Source organism: Dendrobates tinctorius, unplaced genomic scaffold (assembly GCF_039654945.1).
Source record: "Dendrobates tinctorius isolate UK_male_01 unplaced genomic scaffold, ASM3965494v1 ptg000032l, whole genome shotgun sequence".
NCBI classification, from domain to species: domain Eukaryota; kingdom Metazoa; phylum Chordata; class Amphibia; order Anura; family Dendrobatidae; genus Dendrobates; species Dendrobates tinctorius.
The window spans coordinates 16,308,807-16,335,918 of NW_027361700.1; the positions used below are offsets into that span (position 1 = coordinate 16,308,807).

The 27,112-nt window shown below is 47.6% G+C and overlaps 2 protein-coding genes across 2 annotated transcripts in view; both read left to right on the plus strand.

Annotated features, from left to right (window-relative positions):
• The window catches only part of ARHGAP23 (Rho GTPase activating protein 23), a 120,248-nt gene that overhangs the window by 56,816 nt on the left and 36,320 nt on the right, over positions 1–27,112 (plus strand). Inside the window, exons 4-10 of the mRNA XM_073572487.1 lie at positions 374–472; positions 7,494–7,572; positions 7,702–7,756; positions 8,413–9,676; positions 9,912–10,067; positions 11,791–11,902; positions 13,141–13,198. Coding sequence (XP_073428588.1) covers positions 374–472; positions 7,494–7,572; positions 7,702–7,756; positions 8,413–9,676; positions 9,912–10,067; positions 11,791–11,902; positions 13,141–13,198 — 1,823 coding nt within the window. The remainder of the gene's footprint in view (positions 1–373; positions 473–7,493; positions 7,573–7,701; positions 7,757–8,412; positions 9,677–9,911; positions 10,068–11,790; positions 11,903–13,140; positions 13,199–27,112) is intronic.
• Positions 15,618–21,836, plus strand: LOC141086447 (uncharacterized). The gene is made up of 2 exons (XM_073572488.1): positions 15,618–15,808; positions 15,859–21,836. Exon 2 carries the CDS (start codon positions 18,929–18,931, stop codon positions 20,906–20,908), a length of 1,980 nt encoding a protein of 659 aa, XP_073428589.1. The 5' UTR covers positions 15,618–15,808; positions 15,859–18,928; the 3' UTR covers positions 20,909–21,836.

Here is a 27,112-nt window from a genome sequence, read left to right on the forward strand (position 1 = left end):
CACATGAACTCTCAGCTGAGTCAATTGTCCATGTACATGGGGGAGTTGGGAGGGATGGTTTCTGCCAAATAAATATACTAACCATAGTTGTCTCAAGTGTATGGCCAGCTTTACACAGCGGTAACTTTAGCTGTGTCCAAACTGACAGTGAAGTATACGAAGTATAAGGGAGGGAAGAGGTCAACTGCAGTTTGATTTGATTTGATAGACTTGTCTATGATGCCTGTATGTCACTTTATATTGGCTGCACTCCTAGTTCTGTGCACTAGATTGGATTAGTTATCTGAATTTGCTATTTTCAAAATGTTATCTTTTTCCTTAATCAGTTTAATCCTTCTCCATCTACAAGTCTCTGTTCTTGTGCTGCTTTTAGAGTATTCCTCTGCATCCTCTCGTCTGGAACCAATGGACACCATCTTTGTCAAGCAGGTGAAGGAAGGTGGACCTGCCCAGCAGGCTGGATTGTGCACTGGTGGGTGATGGGAAAAGTGTGGAGAGTGATTGTAGTCTTAGAGAGTTGTATTTGAATGTTCTCCATGTTATATAGCACTAATGTGGTATGCTCGATGCGTCAGTGTACATTTGTGCAGACCTTGCCTCAGGGTTGACTCTTGTTTTGGCGCTTTTCTATTTCCCGCACTTACGGTATATTGTTTTTTTTATCAGATCTTTTTTTCATTGAGATTCGGTAAACTTCCATTTGTCTAAAAATGATCTATTCCATTTTGAAATGCAATACAATTATATATGAAAAACAATAATCAACACACTTTTACACCTATAACTCCCAATTTGTCTTCTTCTTATCTACCTATTTTCATACATGTTTTTTTTAAACCTCTAGGGTGGGCAATACACTTTCCAGAGGGCCACATGAGAGACCGTGACTGTTGTGGAGGACCGAACCAAGAAGCTGAAATTTATTCTGCTCAATATTAATATATTAATTAAAATTATTTTATATTATCATTTAATATTGAATAGAATTAATGTAGGCTGACACCTCACTAGGTACAGCTTGAGTCCCAATATATACAGCATGAGCCCCCACATAGCCTCCCTTGTATAGCATGAGCCCCCACACAGCTTCCTTATATACAGAATGATCCCCCACATAACCTCCCTATATACAGCATGAGCCCCCAAATAGCCTCGCTATGTACGGCATGGGCCCCACATAGCCTCTCTAAATACAGCAGGAGCCCCCACATAGCCTCCTATATACATCTAAACATCTCATACACATATGAAAGAAAGAAGAAAAAAAAAACACTCTCCTTGCTCGCATTCCCGGCACTGTGCTCCTGTCTCCTGTGCATTGACTCTCAGCAGCAGCAGCAGCGCGATGAAGTGACATCATCCCGTTTGCTGTATCGCACTCTGATTGGTGGAAGAAAGAGCCAGTGGTGCAGTCCTCCACCAATGTATTCACCACTGTCAGCGTCCCAAGGATGCAGATAGTGGTGGCAGAGGGCATGGTGCGGCCCATGGATCACTGTTTTCAGCCCTTCGTCTGTGCCGGCCCACATCCGGGCTTGTGGCTGTTCCAGTCCTGCCATCCGGCCGCACTTTGCCTAGCTTTAGCTCTGCTCTAGAACATTTTACCCTTGTGCTCACTCCTGTAGTACCTCACTCCTGTAGTACCTCACTCCTGTAGTACCTCACATCTGTAGTACCTCACTCATGTATTGCTCCATCTGTCTGGATTGCCCATTTCCAGCCTACTTAGTGTTGTCAGATTCTCTGAAATGATGCCAGGTGTTTCTAACTATTTCTTCCACGGTTTTTTCGAACTTACTAAGGGCCTTTTCCTTCATATATACTTTCCTTTCCTCCTGTTACCAACGTTTCCAAATCATTTTCCTGATCGGATAAAGTATTTTCTCGTTCGCCTTATTGGGGGACACAGAGACCATGGGTGTATGCTGCTGCCACTAGGAGGCTGACACTATGCACAAAAAAAGGTTAGCTCCTCCTCCGCAGTATACACCCCACCAACCGGCAGGAATTTCCTCAGTTTAGCTTAGTGTCAGTAGGAGGTGGACACGGGTCTTTCATTAGACCCATATCTACCTCGGTGTGCGTCGTTCCTTTTCAGGGTCCCGGAGGGATACAGAGTGAATAGTCACATCTGTAGTCCCACAAGAGACTATGAGTACGGCGTGTACTGCCACCCCGTATCCTCATAGCTCTCCGCAGCAGGACCAGGAGCTTTGCACAGGTGCGTGCCAGCTATACGGATGGTCCTTGCCCCCCGCCTCCCACCCACTCGCCTACCAGAGCCTGTCGGTTGGACGAGGCGCGGACACTGGGAAAATAGACTCAGACAGCGTTGGATTTACAAGGTACCTTTATTGAAGACACCACTGGAGGATTCTTCGGAGCGGCACAGGGCAGTGCCGCAGGGTCCTCAGCTGCCTGCGCCTCCCGGCAGCCGCCGCACTTTCTGTTGCGCCACATGCCAGGCCCCGGCTGCGGCGCGGGCCTTGTCCCCCCCAAGGTGTCTCAGTCCCTAGTGGCCGTTCTTGATAAGTTGCCCCTGGACACTTCCGCAAGGTCCAGCAGGTCGCAAGGGGTTCCATCTGAGCCAGCCAGCAGAAGCCGCAAAAGACCCAGGCATCTCCGGCCGGAATCCTCTCCTGGCCTGGTCTCTCCACATTGTCCTTCCCAGCAGTCGCCTTCCCGTGCCTCCTCACCCGAGTCAGGTGAAGCGTTCTCGGATGTGTCATCCGAAGAGATTTTATAGCTGGATTCGGACCAGGACGCAGACATGAAGGTTTCGGTACAGAACCTCATTGCTGCGATTAACCACACCTTCGAAATACAGACTCCCCTGCGAAACGCTCGGATCAGGAGGTTTCGTTCAGACGGGCAGTAACACCTTCCAGAGTCTTCACCTCCCACTCTGAGTTTGGCAAGATCCTTACCAGGGAGAGAGAGAAAATCCGACCAGATGCTTTCAAAGAGGGAAGTGTCTCGGCGTGCTCTATCCATTTTCAAAAGAGCTCACCGACAACTGGTCGGCTTCCCCCTCTTTAGACGCTCCCGTGTCCAGACTATCTTATCAACACGGTCTTTCCGATTTCAGGTGTGACGTCGCTAAAGGATTCTAATGGCAGAATTATAGAATCCCTAGCAAAGTCAGTATTCGAAGCGGCTGCGGCGGCGCTAAGCCCAGCCTTTGCTTCATCTTGGGTAGCAAAGGCCATAGCTACTTGGGCGGAGGATCTCCGCAAGGGCATCCTAGGTAAAGCCCAACCGGAGCAATCGGCCAAACTGGCTAACCAGATCTCCCATGCAGGGGATTATCTGCTCTCTGCCTCCTTGGATGCCGCGTCTTGCGCGGCTCAGGCGTCCAGCAACGTGATGACAATCCGGCGTACAATTTGGCTCAAGGCTTGGCAGGCGGATTTATCTTCAAAAAGTCCCTTACCAATCTGCCTTTTCAGGGAGTGCGTCTCTTTGGATCCCAGTTGGACCAGATTATTAGGGACACCACTGGAGGCACAAGTTCCCTTCTTCCTCAGTCCAAGCCTTGTAGGCCTCCGCTAAGGCGTCAGTTTCGGCCCTTTCGGTCTACCAGCAGAGGCCGCAGGCACGCCAGGATAGAAAGAAGGTCTCCTTCAGACCCACTCCCTCCTGGCGATCTCACTCATCCCAGGGCAGATCCTCCAGGTCCAGATCTGGTCGGTCCACAGCAGCATGACTATCAAGAAAGTCCCGAGGGTCTTTCCCAACTGGGCGGTCGACTCCTTTTCTACAGAGACGTCTGGCTTGCCTCAGTAGAGGACGCTTGGGTCAGGGAAGTTGTATCCCCAGGATACAAGATAGTTTGTTTCTCGTTCCCGGGATCGTTTCTTCGAGTCCTTCCAAAAGACCCTGCCTTAGTCCGGGTTTGTTCGCATCCATCACCTCTCTCCTCAGTTCCGGGGTGATTTTGTCCGCTCCCAAATCAGAACGTTTCACAGGGTTTTATTCAAACCTGTTTGTAGTGTGGAAAAAAGATGGTGCAGTTCGTCCCATCCTGGATCTCAAGTTACTTAACAACAGGGTCCGATTGCGTCATTTCAGGATGGAGTCTCTTCGGTCGGTAATCGCTTCCATGGAGGCGCAGGAGTTCATGTGTTCAATAGACATTCAAGATGCCTATCTACATGTTCCCATCTTTCCCGGGCATCAGAGATTCCTGCGTTTTGCGATTCACCAGAACCACTACCAGTTTGTTGCACTGCCGTTTCGGTCTCGCCACCGCACCCAGAGTTTTTACAAAGATCATGGCGGCGTTGATGGCCTTGTTGAGGATGAGAGGTCTCGTTCTTTTTCCTCGACGACATTCTGATCAAAGCTCCGTCTTTTCACCAGGCTCGCCAAAATCTTACCATCGTCCTCTACACCCTGTCCAATTTTGGGTGGCTCGTCAACAAAAAGAAGTCCTGCCTTGTTCCGACACAACGTCTGGTGTTTCTGGGCCTATTGTTCGACACTCGTCGATCAACGGTTTTTCTCCCAGAGGAGAAGATAGTTTCTCTGCAGCGAGATGTACGGTCGCTGCAGATCACACGACTTCCATCTCTCCGGACAACCATGAAAGTTCTAGGAAGGATGGTGGCGTTGACAGAAGCGATTCCCTTTGCTCAATTTCACTCCAGACCCCTCAAACAGGCCATCCTGTCTCGGTGGAACAGGTCTGTTCTTTCCCTGGATCGTCCAATTCGCCTTTCATACCAGGTCAGGCAGTCCCTCATTTGGTGGCGGACGTCACCTCTCATTGCCCTAGGACGGTCATTCCTTCTCATTCACTGGCAGATTGTGACAACGGATGCCAGCCTCCTCGGCTGGGGGGGCAATATTTCGCAATCACACTGTTCAGGGTCGGTGGTCGACTAGAGACAGCTCTGCCGATCAACGTCATCGAGATACGGGCGATCTATCTGTCTCTCGTTCACTGGGAGAGACTTCTCAGGGGCCTGCCAATCCGTATTCAGACAGACTGCCACAGCGGTGGCAGATATCAACCACCAGGGGGGACACGGAGTGCCTCAGCCCTAGCGGAAGTGTCCAAAACTCTTCACTCGGCAGAGGTTTCAGTTCCACCAATATCCGCGGTGCACATTCCCGGCATGGACAACTGGGCCGCCGATTTTCTCAGCGGCGGGAGAGTGGTCCTTACATCCGGAGGTATTTCATCAGATTTGCCGTCGTTCGGGAACTCCGGACGTTGACCTGCTGGCGTCTCGCCTCAACAGGAAAGTCCCACAGTTTGTATCCAGAGCTCGAGATCCTCTCGCCAGGGGCGCCGATGCTCTGACCATTCCTTGGTCTTAGTTCGAGCTCCCCTACCTGTTCCCTCCCCTTCCCCTTCTTCCCAAGCTGTTGAAGAAAATCAAAGCAGAAGGAAGTCCAGTCATCCTCATCGCTCCTTAATGGCCCAGAAGGTCTTGGTTCGCGGACATCGTCAACCTTCTCGCGGACTCCTCCTGGAAGGTTCCAGACAGGGCAGATCTGCGGTCTCAGCGCCCGATTTGCCACCTCAATTCTCGGCCGCTCAATTTGACGGCGTGGCTATTGAGACCAAGGTTTTGAAACGATCAGGTTATTCATACCATGATCTGGGCCAGAAAGCCTATCCATTTCGTTCCAGAAGACACTGGCCTCCCGTCCTCAGGTCAAGACTTTCCTTCAGGGAGTGGCTCATGCGGCTCCTCCTACCGTGTGCCCGTACATCCATTGGATCTTAATCTGGTTCTCGAGGTTCTGCAAGGTCCTCCCTTTGAACCTCTCAGGGAAGTTTCCCTATCCTTTCATGGAAAGTAGCCTTCCTAGTAGCCGTCACCTCCATCCGGCGCGTGTCGGAATTGGCGGCCATTTCTTGTCGTTCCCCTTTCTTGGTGCTCCACCAGGACAAGGTAGTTCTACGGACTCCGCCTTCTTTCCTTCCTAAGGTGGTGTCCACTTTCCACCTGGATGAGGATATTGTTCTCCCGTCCTCTTGTCCGGGTCCAACTCACCCTCGGGAGCGCTCCTTGAACAAGCTGGACTTGGTCAGGGCAAAGAAGGTCTACCTATCTAGAACGACTCGTTTGAGGAAGTCAGACTCTCTTTTCATCATTCCAGATGGGGCGCGGAAAGGTCAGCCAGCCTCCAAAGCTACTATTGCTCGCTGGATCAGGTCGGCAAATTTGGAGGCCTACCGGATCAAGCATCGAGTGGCCCCTCAGGGAATTAGAGCTCACTCTACCCGGGCAGTGGGTGCCTCCTGGGTGGTGCGCCACAGAGCTTCCGCGCTGCAACTTTGCAAAGCTGCAACCTGGTCATCTGTTCACACGTTTGTGACATTCTAGAAGGTCCACACCTACGCTTCGGCGGAGGCCAGCCTAGGTAGAAGGATCCTGCAGGCAGCGGTGGTGAGTCCACTGGCCTGATGGAAGTTTGTTTCCCACCCCAGAGACTGCTTTGGGACGTCCCATGGTCTCTGTGTCCCCCAATAAGGCGAACGAGAAAACAGGATTTTTGGGTTGCTTACCGTAAAATCTGTTTCTCGGAGCCTTCATTGGGGGACACAGCACCCTCCCATGTTCTACAACTCCTGTTCTTATGTTGTTGGTTATGTACAGTTGAGTTGTCTGTTCTGTTTCAATCTATTCTGTTACTTCTCCTACTGCTTTCTCACTAACTGAGGAAATTCCTGCCGGTTGGTGGGGTGTATACTGCGGAGGAGGAGCTAACCTTTTTTTGTGCATAGTGTCAGCCTCCTAGTGGCAGCAGCATACACCCATGGTCTCTGTGTCCCCCAATGAAAGCTCCGAGAAACAGATTTTACGGTAAGCAACCCAAAAATCCTGTTTTAGCAATAGACAGTTGTTTTGCAGCTGTACCTGTTTAATTCCCCAATATATACAACAACCTAACTTAGGGATCTCTTGGCACCCTTACACCATATGAATCTATTCTATTACCTCTCTACAAAGGTCTTGCAGTGCCCCCACCTAAAAAAAAACATGTTTTAGGGCTCATTCAGACATCCATGTTTGTTCACAACAATCAAAATGGTACAAGTTTCATCAGGGCATTGGATTTGAGTGTCATCAGTGTTGGGTCTGAGTGACAGTTTTTGTCATCAGTGGTTATTGCATATGAATTAATAAATGAATTACAAATCTTCTCTTACTACAAGGTTACTTACGGAAAGCACACTGATGCCATTCGTACGCGGTCTGTGTTTTTCACTGACCCATAGACTTGTATGGGAAATTTTCATCTGTGATACAAGTACAAAAATGAGATCTGTCTCCCGTGATTTTTGCATGGATGCACAGTCCGCATAGAAACAAGAGCCCCAAAGGTTGTAGTGAGTATGTGCTCTATCTGTGAAAATCAAGGATAGAACACGGAAGTAAGAAACAGACATCTGAATGAGACCTTAGATTTTTTTATTTTTTTTAGGCCTAAGCCTGTATCTGTGCTTTCTTGTTGACAAGCTGTTTGTTTTTCAGGTGACCGACTCGTAAAGGTTAATGGAGAGAGTATAATCGGGAAAACGTATTCACAAGTCATTGCCCTGATACAAAACAGGTGTGAAGTGTGGTATATTAAAGGGTGTGGGCGGAAAGGGCTTGACAATGGCAATTTCTGACACACAGATGAGAACGTCTGACTTCAGTTTTATATATTAATTTTGTTATGTAACTTTTTTTCACCCAGTGATGATGTGCTGGAGCTTTCCATTATGCCACGGGATGAAGACATACTACAGCTGGTAAGTGCCACACGTGGCCACCATATGCCACTGTTATGCATCCATCACAACCTCTATTTAACATATATGGTGCATGCAACTTATATATATGTATTTGCTAAATGGAGGTCATAAAATGTGCTGTATATCAGACCTAAGCAATACTCAGAAATAGTGTACATATAAATAATATTCCTCTATCTATTCAATGCCTTGATAAATATATAACACTATCCATAGGAAATTATTAGCTACAATTGTCTGCTACCCCCAGCATTCCCATGTGCAGTGCGGTTGGGGTGTGCACTGGCTGTTATTTTGAGTCCTAAATCCAATTTATTGCCTTGATTCCTGCTCCACCACCAATTCTAGAAATTAGCTAAAGGGGTTGTTATTAATGGGCCCAAGGAAGTGACAACATAAAAAAAAAAAGATTCCCCTCAAGGACTGACATTTCTCCTGCACTCCTGCATAGTCAGCACTGACTGCAGAAGAGCGACACTAGTCCAGAAGATAAGTACCAATTTTTGTCCTTTTTCTCGCTTCCTTGGTTCCATTAATAGTGGCTGTACTATAGTGGACAACCCTGTTAAAATGTATCTTTTAATACGTCATTACTGCTTTACATGGAGTCACACCAAGTTTCTAATATATTTTACTTCCATTTTCATCTTCAGGCTTACTCGCAAGATGCATATCTGAAAGGGAATGAGCCATACCGTGGAGGAGCACATAGTATCCCCGAGCCACCACCTGTGTTTTATCCATGGCGGAGTCAGCCACCTGAGTGTTCTCCAGGGTATCCTGTAAGCTCCAGAGTACAGCACTCAAACTATGAGGACTTTCCTTTCATCAGAAGCCCCATATGTGGGGATGTACCGAGGAGCAGCCCTACTCATCAGGACAGTTATTCCAGACCGCTTCCTAATCCTCTCCCTCCACACAGACCCTACATGGGGTCGCCATCCTCAGCTGACAGATTCAGAGGACCAGACCCTCCGTGTAATTCTGCATATGGTTGGACTTCGCGCTATCAGCCAGAGCCTCCAATTAAAGCTCCTGCAGACTCTTGGGAGCAGACCGCTAACCCCCGCTGGGTGAGTCATTGGGAGAGACAGCAAGCACTGTGCAACTGGATGTCTCAGCAAACCCCTCGTAGGAGGGGTTCTGCTTTACCCCCAAGAAGACGTAGTGCCTCACAAGATCGCCTAGGAGAACTCTCCCATCCTAATAACTGGCCTCATAGTGTGTCACAAGATACTCTCCACCATTCTCCTGATAATGATTCTTGGGGTCATCGGGCGCAGTCAGATAATTTTCTGGCCCATTATGGAAGATCTATGGAGAAACTGGAGTTGGATGCTTTAATATCACCTCCTTATGAACGCCATGTTTGGTCTTCAGACAGACCCCCACGGACAACACAAGCAGTGTCACATGCACTTGTAAGTCAGACTGTGCCAACTGTCCCTAGAGATGTATCCAAGACTCCAACCCAGCACTCTAATTCTGGGGATTCAGGGTACATTGGGTATCGGAGTTATAGTCCATCTTTTCAGCGTCGGACTGAACTGCTTCATGCATTTTCCTTTAGGGAGACTGCATTTAGTGGCTTCCCTACATTTAGGACAGCACAATATCCAAGTTCTCCCCCATCCCCAACAGAAAGGAGAGAGCCATCTGTAAGTGTTAGCTCCACAGATGACAGTAGTGCCACAGAGGAGAGACGAGAGGAGGTAGTATTGAGGCAAAAGCCTCCATCAGGTCGCAAGCCACCGGCAGCTGCTCGCCAAGTCAATGTTCTCTTTCCTGAGGAAGGCAAAGACTTGGAGTACTCACCTTCTCCTGCTGGCAGTGAGGAGACAAACAATGAACAACCATTGCAAAGGATACCCCCCTTACCATTTTCTGAGGAGCCTCTGGCATCGATCCCTTTTATTGGTAAGACTGCATTAATTGATTTGTTTGTTACTAATGCTTTCATCTGACAGTGAATCTTCAAGGAGTTTTCCAATACTAGAACTTTCTTCAATGAGCAGGTCCATCTGATTGTAACAGCACCTCTCTGTTAACATTTGAGTTGTGTCGGTTTAAATACATGAGATTTTTTGTTATAGGATTTCACACATCAAGTATGGTAGTAAATCTGCATCATCTTAATTTTAATTCTTTACAGATGAGCCAACAAGTCCAAGCATTGACCTACGAGCCAAACATGTCCCTGCCTCTTGTGTGGTATCCAGCGCCATCAACTCTGCCCCTGTGATCTCCGACAGTCCTTCCTCCCCAACATTTAGCTTTTCCATTGGTCGCCATTACTCACAAGATTGCAGTGAGTGCCCTGATTGAGTATTTGAATGTTGATTCACTGGCTATTTTATTGAAGTTTGGCAATATGGGGAAATTAATCATAAGAATAGAAATGGTTAAACAAGTATTAAAAGTACGGTTTATTTGAATTGTGCATGACGTCAGGGCTGTATTTTAGTATTGGTGTTGTGCATTGCCTGAGGTGCGGGGTGTTCAGGGTTTGGAGTCTGGATCAAAGGGCTAAATATTGCTCCTTTAACTGTAAGGCAATTGACCTGCAGCAGGATCCTCTCCCTTCTGTGCATGTCAGTAGGTCCTAAAGATTGGTAAACCAGCCCTCTTGTTTAAGGCACATCCCCTCATCTAAGACCTAGCTCTTAAGACTCCCATACACATTGAACTAAAGACTCCTGAATCAGTCGATATCGGACTATCACATGTGCTTGGGGGCATGTTAAATTTCCAATAGCCACTCCTTGTGTTCCCTGAGAGATAAGCCACCGTTAGGGGAATCTGACAGCAGCTCTGTCATAGAGAACACAGGAGTGCTCAACTGACCTGAGCTTTATTATATAACTCGAAAGACATAGTTCTGTCGACAACTGTCGTACTGCTGATGACTAAAGGCCTATACATATTAAATAGCTAGATCTCAGTCAAAATTGAAATTATTGAAATTTGTGCTCTGCAGGATTTACACAAGACGAATGGCCTGCAGACTGACCGGAAGCGAGATTATCTCCAGTTTAGTTTTGTCATTCATTTCTAGGTTTACTGTTCCTTACGGGTGCATTGACATGAGACAATATTGTCATGATATTGCTTAGGATTTTTACAGAAATTCTCTAAATTATTGCAAAGCCGTAGCGTTTTTCTTTTATTTGCTAAAGAGTTATTGAAAAAACATTCGTAAGCGTGAGTAATTCCTGAGAATGTCATCAAACATATTTCTGGCTACTAAGGGGCTGAAATCTGAGCTGGTTAGAGAGAACAGTGTGCAGATCTCTAGGGAGTCCATTCCGCCGATAATCTTCAAATTAGTGCCTCCCCAGAATACCACCGAGGCTCTAGCTGCTGGTGCTAACATTTTATCAGCGCAAGCCCAGATACATCACTAAAAATGATAGGCTTGTGCTCCTTGGATTGACCCACATCATTTAAGGATGCAAGCGGCTCAGATTAGACCTGGCTATTCGCTGCCCTTACCTGGCACAATCAGACATTCCAACAAAAGTAAATAAATTATATAAATCCTCCCGTAAAATTGTGCCAACTGTGAGAAATAAAGGACATTGCTTGAAGCAAACTTTCATACATTGAAGCCACCTTTCATACATTGAAGGTAGCCATCTTTCATACATTGAAGGTACCCACCTTTCATACATTGAAGACCCCTTTCATACATTGAAGGTAGCCATCTTTCATACATTGAATCCACCTTTCATACATTGAAGGTAGCCAACTTTCATACATTGAAGGTACTCACCTTTCATACATTGAAGCCACCTTTCATACATTGAAGGTAGCCATCTTTCATACATAGAGGACTCCTTTCATAAATTGAAGATAGCCATCTTTCGTACATAGAAGACAACATCCTAACTTTTCATGCATAGAAGGCACCTTTCGTACATAAATGATTCCTTCATGCTTGAACATACATATAAGTAATGTGAATGTGAAACAATCATTCTGCAGTGGTGCATGTGTAGTCCCATATGTCTTCTCTCTGCTGTTTTATTTAGGTAGCATTAAGTCCAGTCGGCGTTCCTCTTATCTTCTTGCCATCACCACTGAGCGCTCAAAATCTTGTGATGATGGACTCAACACATTCCGCGATGAAGGGAGATTACCAAGGTGAGCATGGGCTACTCTCACCACAGATGAGTTAGATGTTGACATCATATTCACATATGCAATAAATATGTCTATAGGGATACATAAGCCCAACAGAGGTCACAGGACCCGTTTGGCCAGTGAAGTTTAGTATACCGCAACAATTCAGTACAACAGTATCCAGTTAAAAATGTATACCTATGGACAATGGATGCCATATAAATCTGAACCTATAGGCTGTAGTGCCAATCCCTCCTACCCCCCTCCACCCTAGATGTACATTCATGAAAATGGTGCAGTCTTCTTTTCACTAAGAAGAATATACATTTTGGCTTGTAGCAACCATTTATTTTTATTAAAGTCTTATTTCTGAAAGAGGGTGTCAAATTAGGGATAACCCTTTTAAAAACCTCATTGTCAGTGGTCATAACCATGGATACCTAAGGTCCTTCACTGCCTGGACATGAGGAAAGAGACATAGCTAATTATAAAAACTATGCTACATTTCTAATTGGAGGTATTTGTTAATATTATTATTTTTACACTTACTGCATATTGGGATAGAATCTTGGAGATGGGAATATCCCTTTAAGGACCACTTTGCTGGATTTCTCCATTTTTCCCACATATTACCTGCTCCTATTTAAGAGCTGATCTGCAGTAATCGGCAGCAGCTGCTACATGTTAAATGGAGCGTATGCATTGCAGCTCTGTCCAGTGATTACGTTTGACTGCAGGCTAATAACTGCTGATTAGAGGGGTTGTCTGGCATTGGACCCCCACTGAATCAGTTCTAATAAACTCTCTAAAGGATAGGACATGGATATCATGTACCTGGAGAATACCTTTGAATAGAACTTTTCACCACCAAGGTATTAACCAATCGACTTCATGTTATAATCCAAACTATTCTATTTAATAAAATGTATTTTGTATGACTATCATCTCTCTTCCTAAATATATATTTCTGGCTGTGCCAAAAACAAGACCATTGCAAAAAAGAAAATAATTTTGTTGAGGTCTGAATTCAGTAGTTCTGTGGAGAGCTCCTAGATGGGCAGTATCTTGTAGATTGATTTTAGTTGGCGGATGTAGAATTGTCAGCGGTGGCACTACCTCTTGTCTGAGGACCTGCGGCCACATTGTATGAGTGTCCATTAGTCGTGAGGAAGGTGAGCAGCAGTGCAGATGCACTCAAGTCACAGATGAGATGGAAGCTAGACATGTAATCTGATAATTGTCTCCTTCTCCAACCACAGGAGAGTTGTGGGCCGGGTGCCGAGTTTGCGGATGCTGCGGAGCTTCTTCACTGATGGGGTGAGAGTGCATTTTGTAGCTGTAATTACTGTTAATATCTGGGTGTGGATGATTTTATGTGCTGCATTCACACTACATATTTATTAATATGAGGTCCTGCTGCTGAAGGTCACTTAATATTCACAAATACATAATTTAGAGCTAGTCATAGATCATATACATGTATACAGCTCTGACAAAAATTAAGAGACCACTTCCAAATGTTCAGTTTGTCTGATTTTTCTCTTTATATGTATATTTTTGCGTAAAATGTAAATTGTTCTTTTAGTCTACAAACTTCTGACAACTTGTCTCTGAATTTCCAAGCAATACATTTTGTATTTTTTTCTGACAAAACAGTGTTTTCAGACCACAAATAATGCAAAGAAAACAAGTTCATAATCATTTAAAAACAATAATACTAATGTTTTACCTCAGGAAGAGTTCAGAAATCAATATTTTGTGGAATAGCCATGATTTTTATAAAGAGCTTTCACGCGTCTTTGCATGCTTTCCACCAGTCTTTCACACTGCTTCTGGCGCAAAAAAGTAAGCAGTTCTTCTTTGTTTGATGGCTTGTGACTATCCATCATACTTTTGATTACATTCCAGAGGTTTTCAATAGGGTTCAGGTCTGGAGATTGGGCTGCCCATGACAGGGTTTTGATGTGGTGGTCTCTTAATTTTTGCCAGAGCTGTATGTAGTCATACCACAAACTCATTCCTTTAGTTTTTCCATTAGAAAGTACATCTTCCATTATAGAAATTGCCAGGAGACGCTCTGTATGGACAGTGAGCTAGCAATGGATGCTGGGAGATTTAAAGGCAGTCTATCAGATGATTTATGCATATTAAAGGGACTACAGCTACAGCACTGGGTAGAGGACATGTTCACACACACCTGCCTGCAGATTAGTTTAATAATGTCAGAGAGCTGACAAGAGCCCTGAGGGTGGTCCAAGCCCCTGCAAGCCCTCCAGCTCTCCTTACTAAACCCTGCCTCATATGATCCCTTGACCTTGATGGATGGGTGAGCTGTAGTAACACCTCAAGGAGAGGGAGTAGCATGGTTTAGTAAGGGGAGCAGGAGCGCTTGCAGGGGCTGGGACTACCCATAGCACATTTACATAATGGATCAAGTCTAAAGCTGGAGTCACACATAGCGACTTACCAGCGATCTCAACAGCGATATCAACGTGTCAGGATCGCTGGTAAGTCGCTATGTGATCGCTGGTGAGCTGTGAAACAGACAGCTTCACCAGCGATCAGCACAGCGATGCCGAGCGCCCGGCATCACTGTGTTTGTTAGCGCTGATGCCATATCCCTGTAAAAAAATAGAATTAAAATAAAAAATATTGTTATTATCACCTTCCGACGTCCCGCGCAGCCATCCTGCCTCTCTCCACGCTCCGGTCCCAGTAATCCTTTGCGAGAATGACCACGAGAATGCCACGGTCTCGCGGCAGCGCGATGTCTCGCGGTCATTCGTGCAAAGGATCACTGGGACCGGAGCGTGGAGAGAGGCAGGATGGCTGCGCGGGACGTCGGAAGGTGAGAATAACTATATTTTTTTTATTTTTTACAGCTGATCGCTGGTCTCCCGCTTGTCACACGCAGCGATGCGTGCTGACCAGCGACGAAAAATATGTCCAGAGGTTTCTTGCAGCGATCAGCGATACCGGCAGGGGGGCCGGTCGCTGATCGCTGTCACACACAGCTATCTCGCTGGTGAGATCGCTGTTGTGTCACAAAAGTTGTGACTCAGCAGCGATCTCGCTAGCGAGATTGCTATGTGTGACTCCCGCTTTATTGTTAAAATTGATCTGTTCCACATGTTGTATAAAGGTCTTAAAGGGTTATTACAAAAAAATCTAGTTATCCCCTTTCCATAGGACCCCAAGCTCTCCCTAGATTGGGGCTTTACAGCCTTGTACTGAATGGAGCTGAGGTGCACATGTGAGGCCTCCACTAAATTCATGTCTATAGGACTAGCTGAGCGCTGCACTTAACAATTCCATAAACAAAAGATGAAGCAGAAGCCACGCATGCACACCTCTGCTCCATTTTTTGTCTATGAGATTGCCAATTGCAACGCTCAGCTAGTCCTATAGACATGAATTTAGAGGAGGCCTCACACACGCACCTGTGGCCCACTGAGAATGGGGCTGCAGGGGGGTTCTTGGGGTTATAGAACATGAATTCAGGACTGCCGAGAGTGTCCTGGCGGATGAAGCTCTGGATCTCTTGCAATCAGCAAGTTATTCCTTATTCCACAGGGGATAACTCATTTACTCTGTCGTCTCATTGGGGGACACAGAACCATGGGTGTTATGCTGCTGTCCACTAGGAGGCGACACTATGCATAATCTGAAAAAGATTAACTTTGGCTCCTCCTCTGCAGTATACACCCCTGGACGGCGTCAGCCTTCTCCAGTTTTTGCTTAGTGTCGCAAGGAGGCACACCTTTTTTCTTTTTTTCCTTTTGTCGGAACAGATGAAGAAAAGTGGGTCTCCAGCGAGACTCCCGGCATGGCTCCTTCCTTGGCCCCCTTTTTAGGGGTGCCCAGTTGAAGTGGAGATGGCGGTTCCCCATGTCGCTCCTTCCCCAGTCCCTCGGGTACTGGTCCGAAGTTGAGACCCCCCCCCTCCTTCCCCAACCCCCTTCAGGGTCTGGGTTGAGGTTGAGGCAAGGATGAAGACCCCCTGACGGTGACAGACGCACCCTCCCTAATCCCCCGCAGGGGGCATTAGGTTGAGACGCCGCAGGTAGGGTCGGAGTACAGACAGCATTCTGCACCAGGGACCCCAGCCCAGCTGTGGGATCCTGCTGGGGCCGGGGGAGGGTGCAGGCAGACGTGGCACAGCAGAGACAGGGCTTTCTGCTCCCCTGCCTCTGCAGCAGCAGTGGCTCCATGGTGCTCCAGGGACCCCCCACACAGGTACCGCTAGCCCTGCTGCCCCCACCGCTAGCCAGTCGCCCATTCCGGGGGGGTCCGGTGCAAATCCGACCCCCTCCCGGACTACCGCGCCGCTCTGGAGCCCTCCTGGGCATCAGGCCTCTAATCTAGACCGCGGCTTCGGCCTAGCCGAAGCCGCCGCCTTTTCCCCGCCCCCCGGATGACTAAAATGACACGCTGGAGTGTCATAGAAGGGGCGGATTGAGGCAGAAAGGGCGCTTTTTTACAAGCCCAGCGCGCCCTTTTCAGCTCTCCGCCCCCTCCTCCCTCTCCTCAGAGTCCCGGTGGCCATTTTTTTTGGATGAGATCCAGGAGAGGAGCATCACAGCGGTCTCCGTGGGGCACAGAACTAGTATCTGTCGGTTCTGGACCTAGGGGCACACCAGTGGGGTAAGCTCACAGCTGGGTTTTCATTACTCAGCTGTGAATCCATACTTCCTAGAAGGCTCTCTGTGGGTTCCCTCTGCGTAGCCACCCCTGTACGATCCCTGATAGCCAGCCTCTGTGCACTATGCCGGGCTCAAGGAAGAGAACCAGGCAGGAATGTTTCTATGCATTCTGCACAGCCTGCAAAGCCACGCTCCCTAGTGGTAGCACGTATCCGCACTGCCGGGACTGCATCCAGAACTCTGGGTCAGAACCCCAGGGAGTCCCTACTGACGCTTCAGTGTCACAGGCCACGCCGGAATGGGCAACTCAGATGTCACAGTCTATGACACAGTCCATAGACAACCTAACTGCCGCATTGCTGCCACCTCTGCAGAGTCGGGCCCCGGCTATGGACGTTACACAGCAAACGGACAGCTTGTCTCAGGAACATGCTGCTTCCGACTCTCACAGACATAAGCGGACCCACAGGTCTCGATCACCTGAGTCGGCCTATAGCACAAGGTCGTCCCCCCCAGGGAGAGACAGCGTCATTCCAGGTCTCCTAGGCAGTCCCCTGTCACAGACAGACAGTGCAATTTACCACAGAGATCCCCCACCACAGAAGACCCCTGCCCCAGGTCGCCCTCCAGGGATCACCTTAGTGAGGCACAGGATTCGGAGGGCATCTGTGACTCCGACTCAGATAACGAAACGGAGAGGTCCGTGGTACCTTCTCCCCCTAGCAATACAGCGCTAGTTGAGGACATAATCTCTGCAATTCATCGGGTGCTAAAAATTCCAGAGTCGGCCCCGGAAGTCCCAGAACATAGGATTTGCTTCGAAAGTGTTCAGAAACCACCTAAGGTCTTCCCTAATCACCATGAGTTTGAGGAAATACTTACCAAACAGTTTGCGCAGCCTGAGAAAAAATTTGCTAATCGCAAATATTTGGAAGCGAAGTACCCCTTCCCACAGACAGACACCAAACAATGGACAGATCCACCTGAAGTGGAACCCCCGGTTTCTAGGCTAGCAGCGCAGACCTTACTCTCTCTGCCAGATAGCTCAACCCTCAGGGACGCAGCAGACCGGCAAGTAGAACGCATGGCTCGTTCTATTTTCGAAGCAGCAGGCGCCTCTCTGGGCCCTGCGTTTGCTTCAGTTTGGGCGGCCAAGGCCATCCTGGCTTGGGCCAAAAAACTACAGGAGGGTCTTCAAGCTTCAAATCCCAAGCTCTCGGACCAAGCGGTCCAGATAGCAGTGGTAGCAGACTACATGCTTCATGCAGCCCTGGATTCCGCAAGAGGTGTAGCGGGAATAGCATCAAACGCCATCACGATCCGACGCATCCTCTGGCTGCGAGAATGGAAAGCGGATGCGGCCTCAAAGAAGTCCCTCACGCGACTTCCGTATCTTACTGGAAGACTTTTCGGCGAAAAGCTGGACACAATGATAGCCAATGCCACTGGGGGTAAGAGTACCTCTCTCCCTCAACTAAAACCGAAACGCACGTTTAAACGAAGAAACCAGACGCGATTCCGATCCTTTCGGAATTCCTCGGGCTGGTCCGTCTCGCGCCCAGCGCAAAACCGTAACCGCTCTCCACGCAGGGACAACCCACGGTCGCAGCAGCGACCGGACAGGTCTTGGCAGTCGAAAGCAGGCCAAGCGAAACCCAAGGGAGGAAAACCTCAGAACTTCGCTTCATCATGACTCAGGAACTCCGGAAGACACCCCACCAGTAGGCGGCCGACTTTTACTCTTCCTGCAAGTCTGGCTGCCTATTACAGAAGACAGGTGGGTCAGGGAAATAGTGTCTTCCGGATACAAGATACAGTTCACTTCCGCTCCACCGAACCGGTTTTTCCTTTCTATTCCTCCAACACCACCAGACAAGGCTCGTGCTTTCCACCAAGCGGTCTCCTCTCTCCTTCAAGCAGGAGTTGTGGTGCCGGTTCCCGCGAACGAGAGATTCCGAGGGTTCTACTCAAATCTGTTCGTAGTCCCCAAGAAAGGAGGCAGCGTCCGACCCATACTGGACCTAAAACAGCTCAACAATTACATACGGGTCCGTCACTTCCGCATGGAGTCCCTCCGGTCCATCATTGCATCCATGGAGCAGGGAGAATACCTTGCCTCCATAGACATACAGGATGCGTATCTGCACATACCAATTGCCCCCGCCCACCAAAGGTTTCTCAGGTTTGCGGTCAACCAAAACCACTACCAGTTTGTCGCCCTTCCGTTCAGACTCGCCACGGCTCCAAGAACGTTCACCAAAGTCATGGCGGCCACCATGGACGTTCTGCACTCAAGAGGCATTCTAGTCATCCCGTACCTGGACGACCTCCTCATCAAGTCTCCCACTTTCAAAGATTGCGAGGTCAGTGTCTCAATCACAATAGACACACTGAGTCGCCTGGGATGGCTAGTCAACCTACAGAAATCGTCGACTATCCCAAGTCAGACTCTAACATTCCTGGGAATGTTATTCGACACCTCCAGGGGCCTGGTGCTCCTTCCCAAGGACAAGACACTGGCCATCCGTCTGGGAGTTCATACACTCCTTCGCAGTCCTCCTCGATCTCTCCGGTTTGCCATGAGAGTCCTCGGCCGGATGGCAGCAGCAATAGAGGCAGTGCCATTTGCCCAGTTTCACCTCAGGGTCCTTCAACTAGCCATACTCAGCTCTTGGGACAGGAATCCCTTCTCCCTCGACAGGGAGTTCAGGTTGACGTCGTCAACCAGGAGGTCCCTGCATTGGTGGCTCAATCCAACCTCGCTTACACGAGGAAAGCCCTTTCTCTCAGGACAATGGAAGATCCTGACTACCGATGCAAGCCTGACAGGCTGGGGGGCAGTGCACCTACATCACAGGGCACAAGGCAAGTGGTCACCGAGGGAAGTGACATTGCCCATCAATATTCTGGAAATCAGGGCCATCCTCTTGGCACTGAGAGCCTTTCATCACTTGCTTGCAGCCTCGCACATACGGATACAGTCGGACAATGCCACGGCTGTGGCATACGTGAACCACCAAGGCGGGACCCGCAGCGCCCAGGCGATGAGAGAAGTGGCACATATCCTCCGCTGGGCGGAAAACACGAGGTCGGTACTTTCTGCGGTCCTCATTCCGGGTGTAGAAAACTGGGAAGCCTACTTCCTCAGCAGGCAAGGAATGGACTCGGGGGAGTGGTCTCTCCATCCCGAGATTTTTTACCAGATCTGTCAATGCTGGGGAACCCCGGAGGTGGACCTAATGGCATTCCATCTCAATACCAAGGTCCCCAATTTCATGGCCAGGACACACGACCCGCGGTCGCTCGGAGCGGATGCCCTGGTCCAGGACTGGTCCCAGTTCCGACTCCTGTACATTTTTCCACCCCTCCCCCTAATCTCCAGGGTCGTGAGGAAGATCAAGCAAGAGGGAGTTCCAACCATCCTCATCGCTCCAGACTGGCCCAGACGTACATGGTACGCCGACATCGTTCAACTTACAGCAGACGTCCCCTGGCGTCGTCACGACCTTCTGTCTCAAGGTCCGTTCTTCCATCAGAATTCAGGGGCTCTCAATTTGACGGCATGGCCCTTGAAACCTGGATTCTAACCCAGGCAGGTTTTTCACCGGCAGTCATTGCGACTATGATCAGGGCAAGGAAGCCTGCCTCCGCCAAGATCTATTATCGTACCTGGAGAGCTTTCTTTTCTTGGTGCGAATCTCATGGACAAGTCCAACTCCCTTATTCCCTCCCGAAGGTACTAGGTTTTCTTCAATCGGGTCTAGACGACAAGCTATCCTTAGGCTCGCTTAATAGTCAGGTGTCGGCGCTTTCAGTCCTTTTTCAAAAGTGCATTGCTACTAAACCGCAAGTAAGGACTTTCATCCAGGGAGTTTCCCGATTGGTTCCTCCCTACAAACGTCCGCTGGATACATGGGACCTCAATCTGGTCCTGACAGCATTGCAAGCTCCACCCTTTGAACCTCTTAGAGGAGTTCCACTCTCAATTCTGTCTCAGAAAGTGGTTTTTCTAGTGGCGATCACCTCGTTACGCAGAGTGTCGGAATTGTCAGCACTTTCCTGCAGACGGCCTTTCCTAGCCTTTCATCAGGACAAGGTGGTTCTCCGCACGGTACCATCCTTCCTTCCGAAGGTTGTGTCCAACTTTCACCTCAATGAGGAGATTTCACTGCCATCCCTTTGCCCGGTTCCGGTTCATAGAGTGGAGAAGGCTCTGCATACGCTTGACCTCGTCAGAGCATTGCGGATTTACGTGTCCAGGACTGCACCTTTCCGGAAGTCTGATTCCCTCTTCATTCTTCCAGAAGGTAGTCGCAAGGGACTGCCGGCTTCCAAGGCTACCCTTGCCAGGTGGATCAAGTCCACTATACATGAGACCTACTGACTTAACAGTTCCCCTCTTCCGGCCGGTATCACGGCACACTCTACACGGGCAGTAGGGGCCTCCTGGGCCATTCGGCACCAGGCTTCGGCACAACAAGTGTATAAGGTGGCCACTTGGACTTGCCTACACACGTTTACGAAACACTACAGTCTTCATACCCAGTCCTCAGCGGATGCGAGCCTGGGTAGACTGGTTCTGCAGGCGGCAGTGCCCCAAATTTAGGGACCTGCTAGCACAATATTCGTCCATTGCTTCCCACCCAGGGACTGCTTTGGGACGTCCCATGGTTCTGTGTCCCCCAATGAGGCGACAGAGTAAAGGAGATTTTTGTGTACTCACCGTAAAATCTCTTTCTCTTAGCCTCTAATTGGGGGACACAGCTCCCACCCTGTTGCCCTTATGGGCCGTTGTTTACGGTTGAGTTCTCATATTGTTCTTTGAGCTCGTACATAGTAGCCTTCTTACAGGCATGGTTATGTTATTTGGTTATGTTCCTCCTAATGCTTTTGCACAAAACTGGAGAAGGCTGACGCCGTCCAGGGGTGTATACTGCAGAGGAGGAGCCAAAGTTAATCTTTTTCAGATTATGCATAGTGTCGCCTCCTAGTGGACAGCAGCATAACACCCATGGTTCTGTGTCCCCCAATTAGAGGCTAAGAGAAAGAGATTTTACGGTGAGTACACAAAAATCTCCTTTTCTAAGTCCTCTTACCTTGCAATGTTGCTGGTTTGGTAGCCACACATCATCTGACAGATTTTCTTAGCTTTCTCTTTATCCATATTCCACTCCTAATGTCAAGGATATCATTTATTGAATTTACCCTTGCTGCATTTTTTATATTTCCAACATTTCTGTTACGCTGTCAAGACACCTCTAGTAAATGTCCAGTGTTAATCATCAGTTTATTGAAAGGGAGTCTGTCAGCAGTGTTAACCCCTAAAAATTATATGTATACAGTTGTGGCCAAAAGTATTGACATCCCTGCAATTCTGTCAGATAATACTTAGTTTCTTCCTGAAAGTGATTGCAAGCACAAATTCTTTGTTATTATCTTCATTTAATTTGTCTTAAAAGAAAAAACACAAAAAGAATTGTCCTAAAGCCAAATTGGATATAATTCCACACCATAAAAAGAGGGTGGACAAAAGTATTGGCACTGTTCGAAAAATCATGTGATGCTTCTCTAATTTGTGTAATTAACAGCACCTGTAACTTACCTGTGGCACCTAACAGGTGATGGCAATAACTAAATCACACTTGCAGCCAGTTGACATGGATTAAAGTTGACTCAACCTCTGTCCTGTGTCCTTGTGTGTACCATATTGAGCATGGAGAAAAGAAAGAAGACCAAAGAACTGTCTGAGGACTTGAGAAACCAAATTGTGAGGAAGCATGAGCAATCTCAAGGCTACAAGTCCATCTCCAAAGACCTGAATGTTCCTGTGTCTACCGTGCGCAGTGTCATCAAGAAGTTTAAAGCCCATGGCACTGTGGATAACTTCCCTAGATGTGGACGGAAAAGAAAAATTGACAAGAGATTTCAACGCAAGATTGTGCGGATGTTGGATAAAGAACCTCGACTAACATCCAAACAAGTTCAAGCTGCCCTGCAGTCCGAGGGTACAACAGTGTCAACCCGTACTATCTGTCGGCGTCTGAATGAAAAGGGACTGTATGGTAGGAGACCCAGGAAGACCCCACTTCCTACCCCGAGACATAAAAAAGCCAGGCTGGAGTTTGCCAAAACTTACCTGAAAAATCCTAAAAGGTTTTGAAAGAATGTTCTCTGGTCAGATGAGACAAAAGTAGAGCTTTTTGGGCAAAGGCATCAACATAGAGTTTACAGGAGAAAAAAAGAGGCATTCAAAGAAAAGAACACGGTCCCTAGAGTCAAACATGGCGGAGGTTCCCTGATGTTTTGTGGTTGCTTTGCTGCCTCTGGCACTGGACTGCTTGACCGTGTGCATGTCATTATGAAGTCTGAAGACTACCAACAAATTTTGCAGCATAATGTAGGGCCCAGTGTGAGAAAGCTGTGTCTCCCTCAGAGGTCATGGGTCTTCCACCAGGACAATGACCCAAAACACACTTCAAAAAGTACTAGAAAATGGTTTGAGAGAAAGCACTGGAGACTTCTAAGGTGGCCAGCAATGAGTCCAGACCTGAATCCCATAGAACACCTGTGGAGAGATCTAAAAATGGCAGTTTGGAGAAGGCACCCTTCAAATATCAGGGACCTGGAGCAGTTTGCCAAAGAGGAATGGTCTAAAATTCCAGCAGAGCATTGTAAGAAACTCATTGATGGTTACCGGAAGCGGTTGGTCGCAGTTATTTTGGCTAAAGGTTGTGCAACCAAGTATTAGGATGAGGGTGCCAATACTTTTGTCTGGCCCATTTTTGGAGTTTTGTGTGAAATGATCAATGTTTTGCTTTTTGCTTCATTCTCTTTTGTGTTTTTTCAATTAAGACAAATTAAATGAAGATAATAATACCAAAGAATTTGTGTTTGCAATCATTTTCAGGAAGAAGCTGAGTATTATCTGACAGAATTGCAGGGGTGTCAATACGTTTAGCCACAACTGTGTGTGTGTAAAATCTGCAGAATTACTAATAAGTTTCTATTATCACAGGTGCCTCGATCTATCCCCAACTGAAATTTTGCTCATGCTCGATACAGAATAGTCTTTGCCCATTTCAGTATTTGGGCCAGCCACGGTTTCTCATGGTTTATGCAAAGATAGAGAAGAAATCTGAAATAACTTTTGAAGTGAAAAGTCAGCCAACACCCTCTTTTGAAATTAGTGGTCATGTGCTGACACAAAAAATGCTCTCCTACGTCCAGCACAAGCTGGAAAAGGAGCATCTGAACAGGGAACAGAGGGAATAGAAATGGATCTGGTCACCTGTAGTTACACAGGGTGATTCACGCTCTGCTTTACCTTGAAAAATTGCTGTAACTTCTAAAAGAGACGAGCTATCGTACTGAAATTTCAACTGCACAAACCTTGGTTTATGAGAAACTGATGTTTTAAAGCAGGTGTTTAAAATGTCCACCGTTCATATCCCAGCACGTATGCAAGCATCATTCCATTTTGTTGAATGTATTCTGCAGGACGTCTGAGGTCATAGCCTGAATTTCTCATTGTATGTTCTTTCGGAGTGCCTGTAATGTTCGTGGCTTGTTACTGTATACTCGACCTTTCAATTGGCCCCAAAGATAAAAATCTAAGGAAAATCTGGCAGTAGTGTCAACCCTCCTAAGTCATTTATATGGGCATGTAGGTCATAGGGAGCTAAATAACATACCTTGTTATCTGCGACATGATGTCTTCCAGAGAAATCCACGCTTTTCTTATATTTAAATGACCTCTTCCAGGCTATGGGGAGGACGCTGCCTGTAGATAACTCTGCCTCCAGAGATTATTATACATGAAGGAGAGTTATCAGTGAGACAAGTAACCAACACAGAACAAGAGAAATGGAATTTGTCTTCTAGCAAACACATTTTCCCCTCTCTGAGCCCTGCTGGATTGTAACAATATTACAAACAATATTACAACCCTGTCAGCTTGTGAGCTGGAAGCTGCAGATGTGTCAGGTTTAATCATACACAGCTCTTCAGAATGATCAGCAGAACAGAGAGTGGCCATTACACATCACACTGATAACTCACCCTTCATGTATAATAAGCACTAGAGGCAGAGTTATCTTCCAGGCAGCTCCACCCCGGAGCCTGGAAGAGGTAATTTATATGAAGTGTTAAAAGATGATTTATCCACAACAAGGCATGTAATGAAACACACAGGGAGGACTTTTTCCAACAGTCTATATAGCCTGTATGCCCATGTTAAATGTTTAGATAGGTAAAATGTGGTGACAGATTCCCTTTCAAGAAGCACTCCCGTGAAAGTTTTTAACTTCTTAATATATTGCAGTCATCATATTATATAGAGATGTGTACGTACAGTTACTCATTTTGTCTTTTCTACCCAGCTAATCCTGGCAGTTGTCTCTGCTATGTGTAAAAAGAGGAAGTCTCTTGTCCCTGCAGAAACTATTCCCCTCTTTAACTTCTGACCTACCTGCTCCCTCTTTCACCTTGCCGGGGACTTTTGCAGTGACCCATGAGTTGTGCAGGGAAAATTGACCTAGTCAGTTTTTAATCACGTGATGTTATAGACCTAATGGAAAAGACAGGAATTGGCTAGAAAGGCAAAATGAGCAATTGTAAGTATAGAGTGCTATATAATATCATGACTGCAATATATTAGAGGTTGTCCACTACTTTTTCATTAGTAGGCAGATGTGTAGTACCCTGCCGTTGCCACTATCAGAATCGAGCAGTTGCAACTGCCGACACCCAGAACAGCTGATCAGTGGGAGTACCCGGTGTCTGACCCATATCGATCAGTCCTTGATGACCTATTCTAAGGATAAGACATCAATGAAAAAGTAGAGGACATTTTCTATAAAAGGATAATATTTTTGATGGAAATGCTTCTTTAAAACGAACCGGTCACTTGGTTTGGCCGATATGAGATAAGGCCACCACCTTTCAGGCCTGATATACAGCATTCTATAATGCTGTATCTCTGTCCCCAAACCGATAGACAAGACAAAAAACCCCGCTTTTATTATACTCACCTGTGGTGCGGTCCGGATTAGTAGGCTTCACTGGTCTACGTCTGTTGCCTCCCTTCTTGCGATGCTGTCCGCTTTCTTGCTTCGTGTGGATGACGCATCCCTACGTCATCCACACAGTCTCCTTGGCATCACGAAGGTGTACTTCTCTTCTCTCTTGAGGGCAGCGTAAACTACTGCAGTGCCCAGGCAATGGGAAAGGTCAAAGAGCCCCGGCGCATGCGCACTTCAGTACTTTACTCTGTTCTAGTCAGGGAAGAGAAGTACGCCTGTGTACGAGCGTGATGCCGAGGTGACTGTTGGGATGCATCATCCACACGAAGCAAGAAGGACGACGGTATTGCAAGAAGAAGAGAAGTGCCGTACCAAGACCAACAACACCCCTTGGACTGGACCATGCCCCACAGATGAGTATAATAAAAAGTCTTTTTCTTGTAGTGCAATTTGGGTTGGGGGCAGAAATACAGCATTATAGAATGTGTATATATAGTCACTGTAAGCAATGTTTCTGTTTGTTTTCACTCACACCCCTTCACTTTCTGCTAACCCCCCTAATCCCTACACCTAGTAAGGATCTGGTCATCTCCCCCACCATACTCCCCATCCATCTCACCTCCTCCTCAGATCTATACCTCAACATGCAATCCTCTGTCTCCAAACACATACAGCCACCTCATGGTCTCTCCAGCTCCCACCTGCTAACACGTTCTCTGCTCCTCCTGACTGCCGGTGATATCTCTCCAAATCCTGGCCCTCCTCACCACATCCCCACAGTCATTTCTACATCCCATCCACGCTCTATCACAAACTTCCGTAACTCCTCTAACATACCCATTCGCCCGGCCCCCACTTCTCCAGTCCGACTAACAGATACTCTGTGGAACGCTTGCTCTGGCTGCCACAAACGTTCATACATCCATGATCTCTTCATTACTAGCAAACTTTCTTTCCTCGCTATCACCGAAACCTGGCTCCCCCCCCCTCCCCGACACAGCCTCTCCAGCTGCACTTTCGTATGATGGATTCCACTTTTCCTACACCCCCTGCCCCAGCAGCAAGCATAGTGGAGGAGTTGCTCCTTCACCCAAATCCCACTGCCACCCTCCTTGACCCTCCTTTCCTTTGAGGTACACTCTGTGCGCATCTACTCCCCCTCCAACTGGCTGTCATGTACCACCCCCAGGGCCAGCCACCACCTTCTTTGACCACTTCACCACCTGGCTACTTCATTTCCTCTACGCTGACATCCCCACTATCATCATGGGTGACTTCTATCTCTCACTCAATCCAGCCACTCACAGAAATGGCCACACACACTGGACCTCATCTTCACCCACCTCTGCTCCCTATCTATCCTCTCTAACTCTCCTCTCCCTGTCTCTGACAACAACCTACTTACATTTTCTTCCCTCTCCTCTCCAGGTCCACAATCCCCACTCCACAAACTCGCACACCCTCTCAGAAATCTTAAAGGGAACCTGTCAGCTGTCTTGGCCGCTATAAAATGCGGCCACTGCCTTTCAGGGCTTATCTACAGCATTATAGAATGCTGTAGATAAGGC

Coding starts and splice junctions, on each gene's coding strand:
- LOC141086447 (XM_073572488.1), top strand. CDS start 18,929: ATGGCTAGTCAACCTACAGAAATCGTCGACTATCCCAAGTCAGACTCT.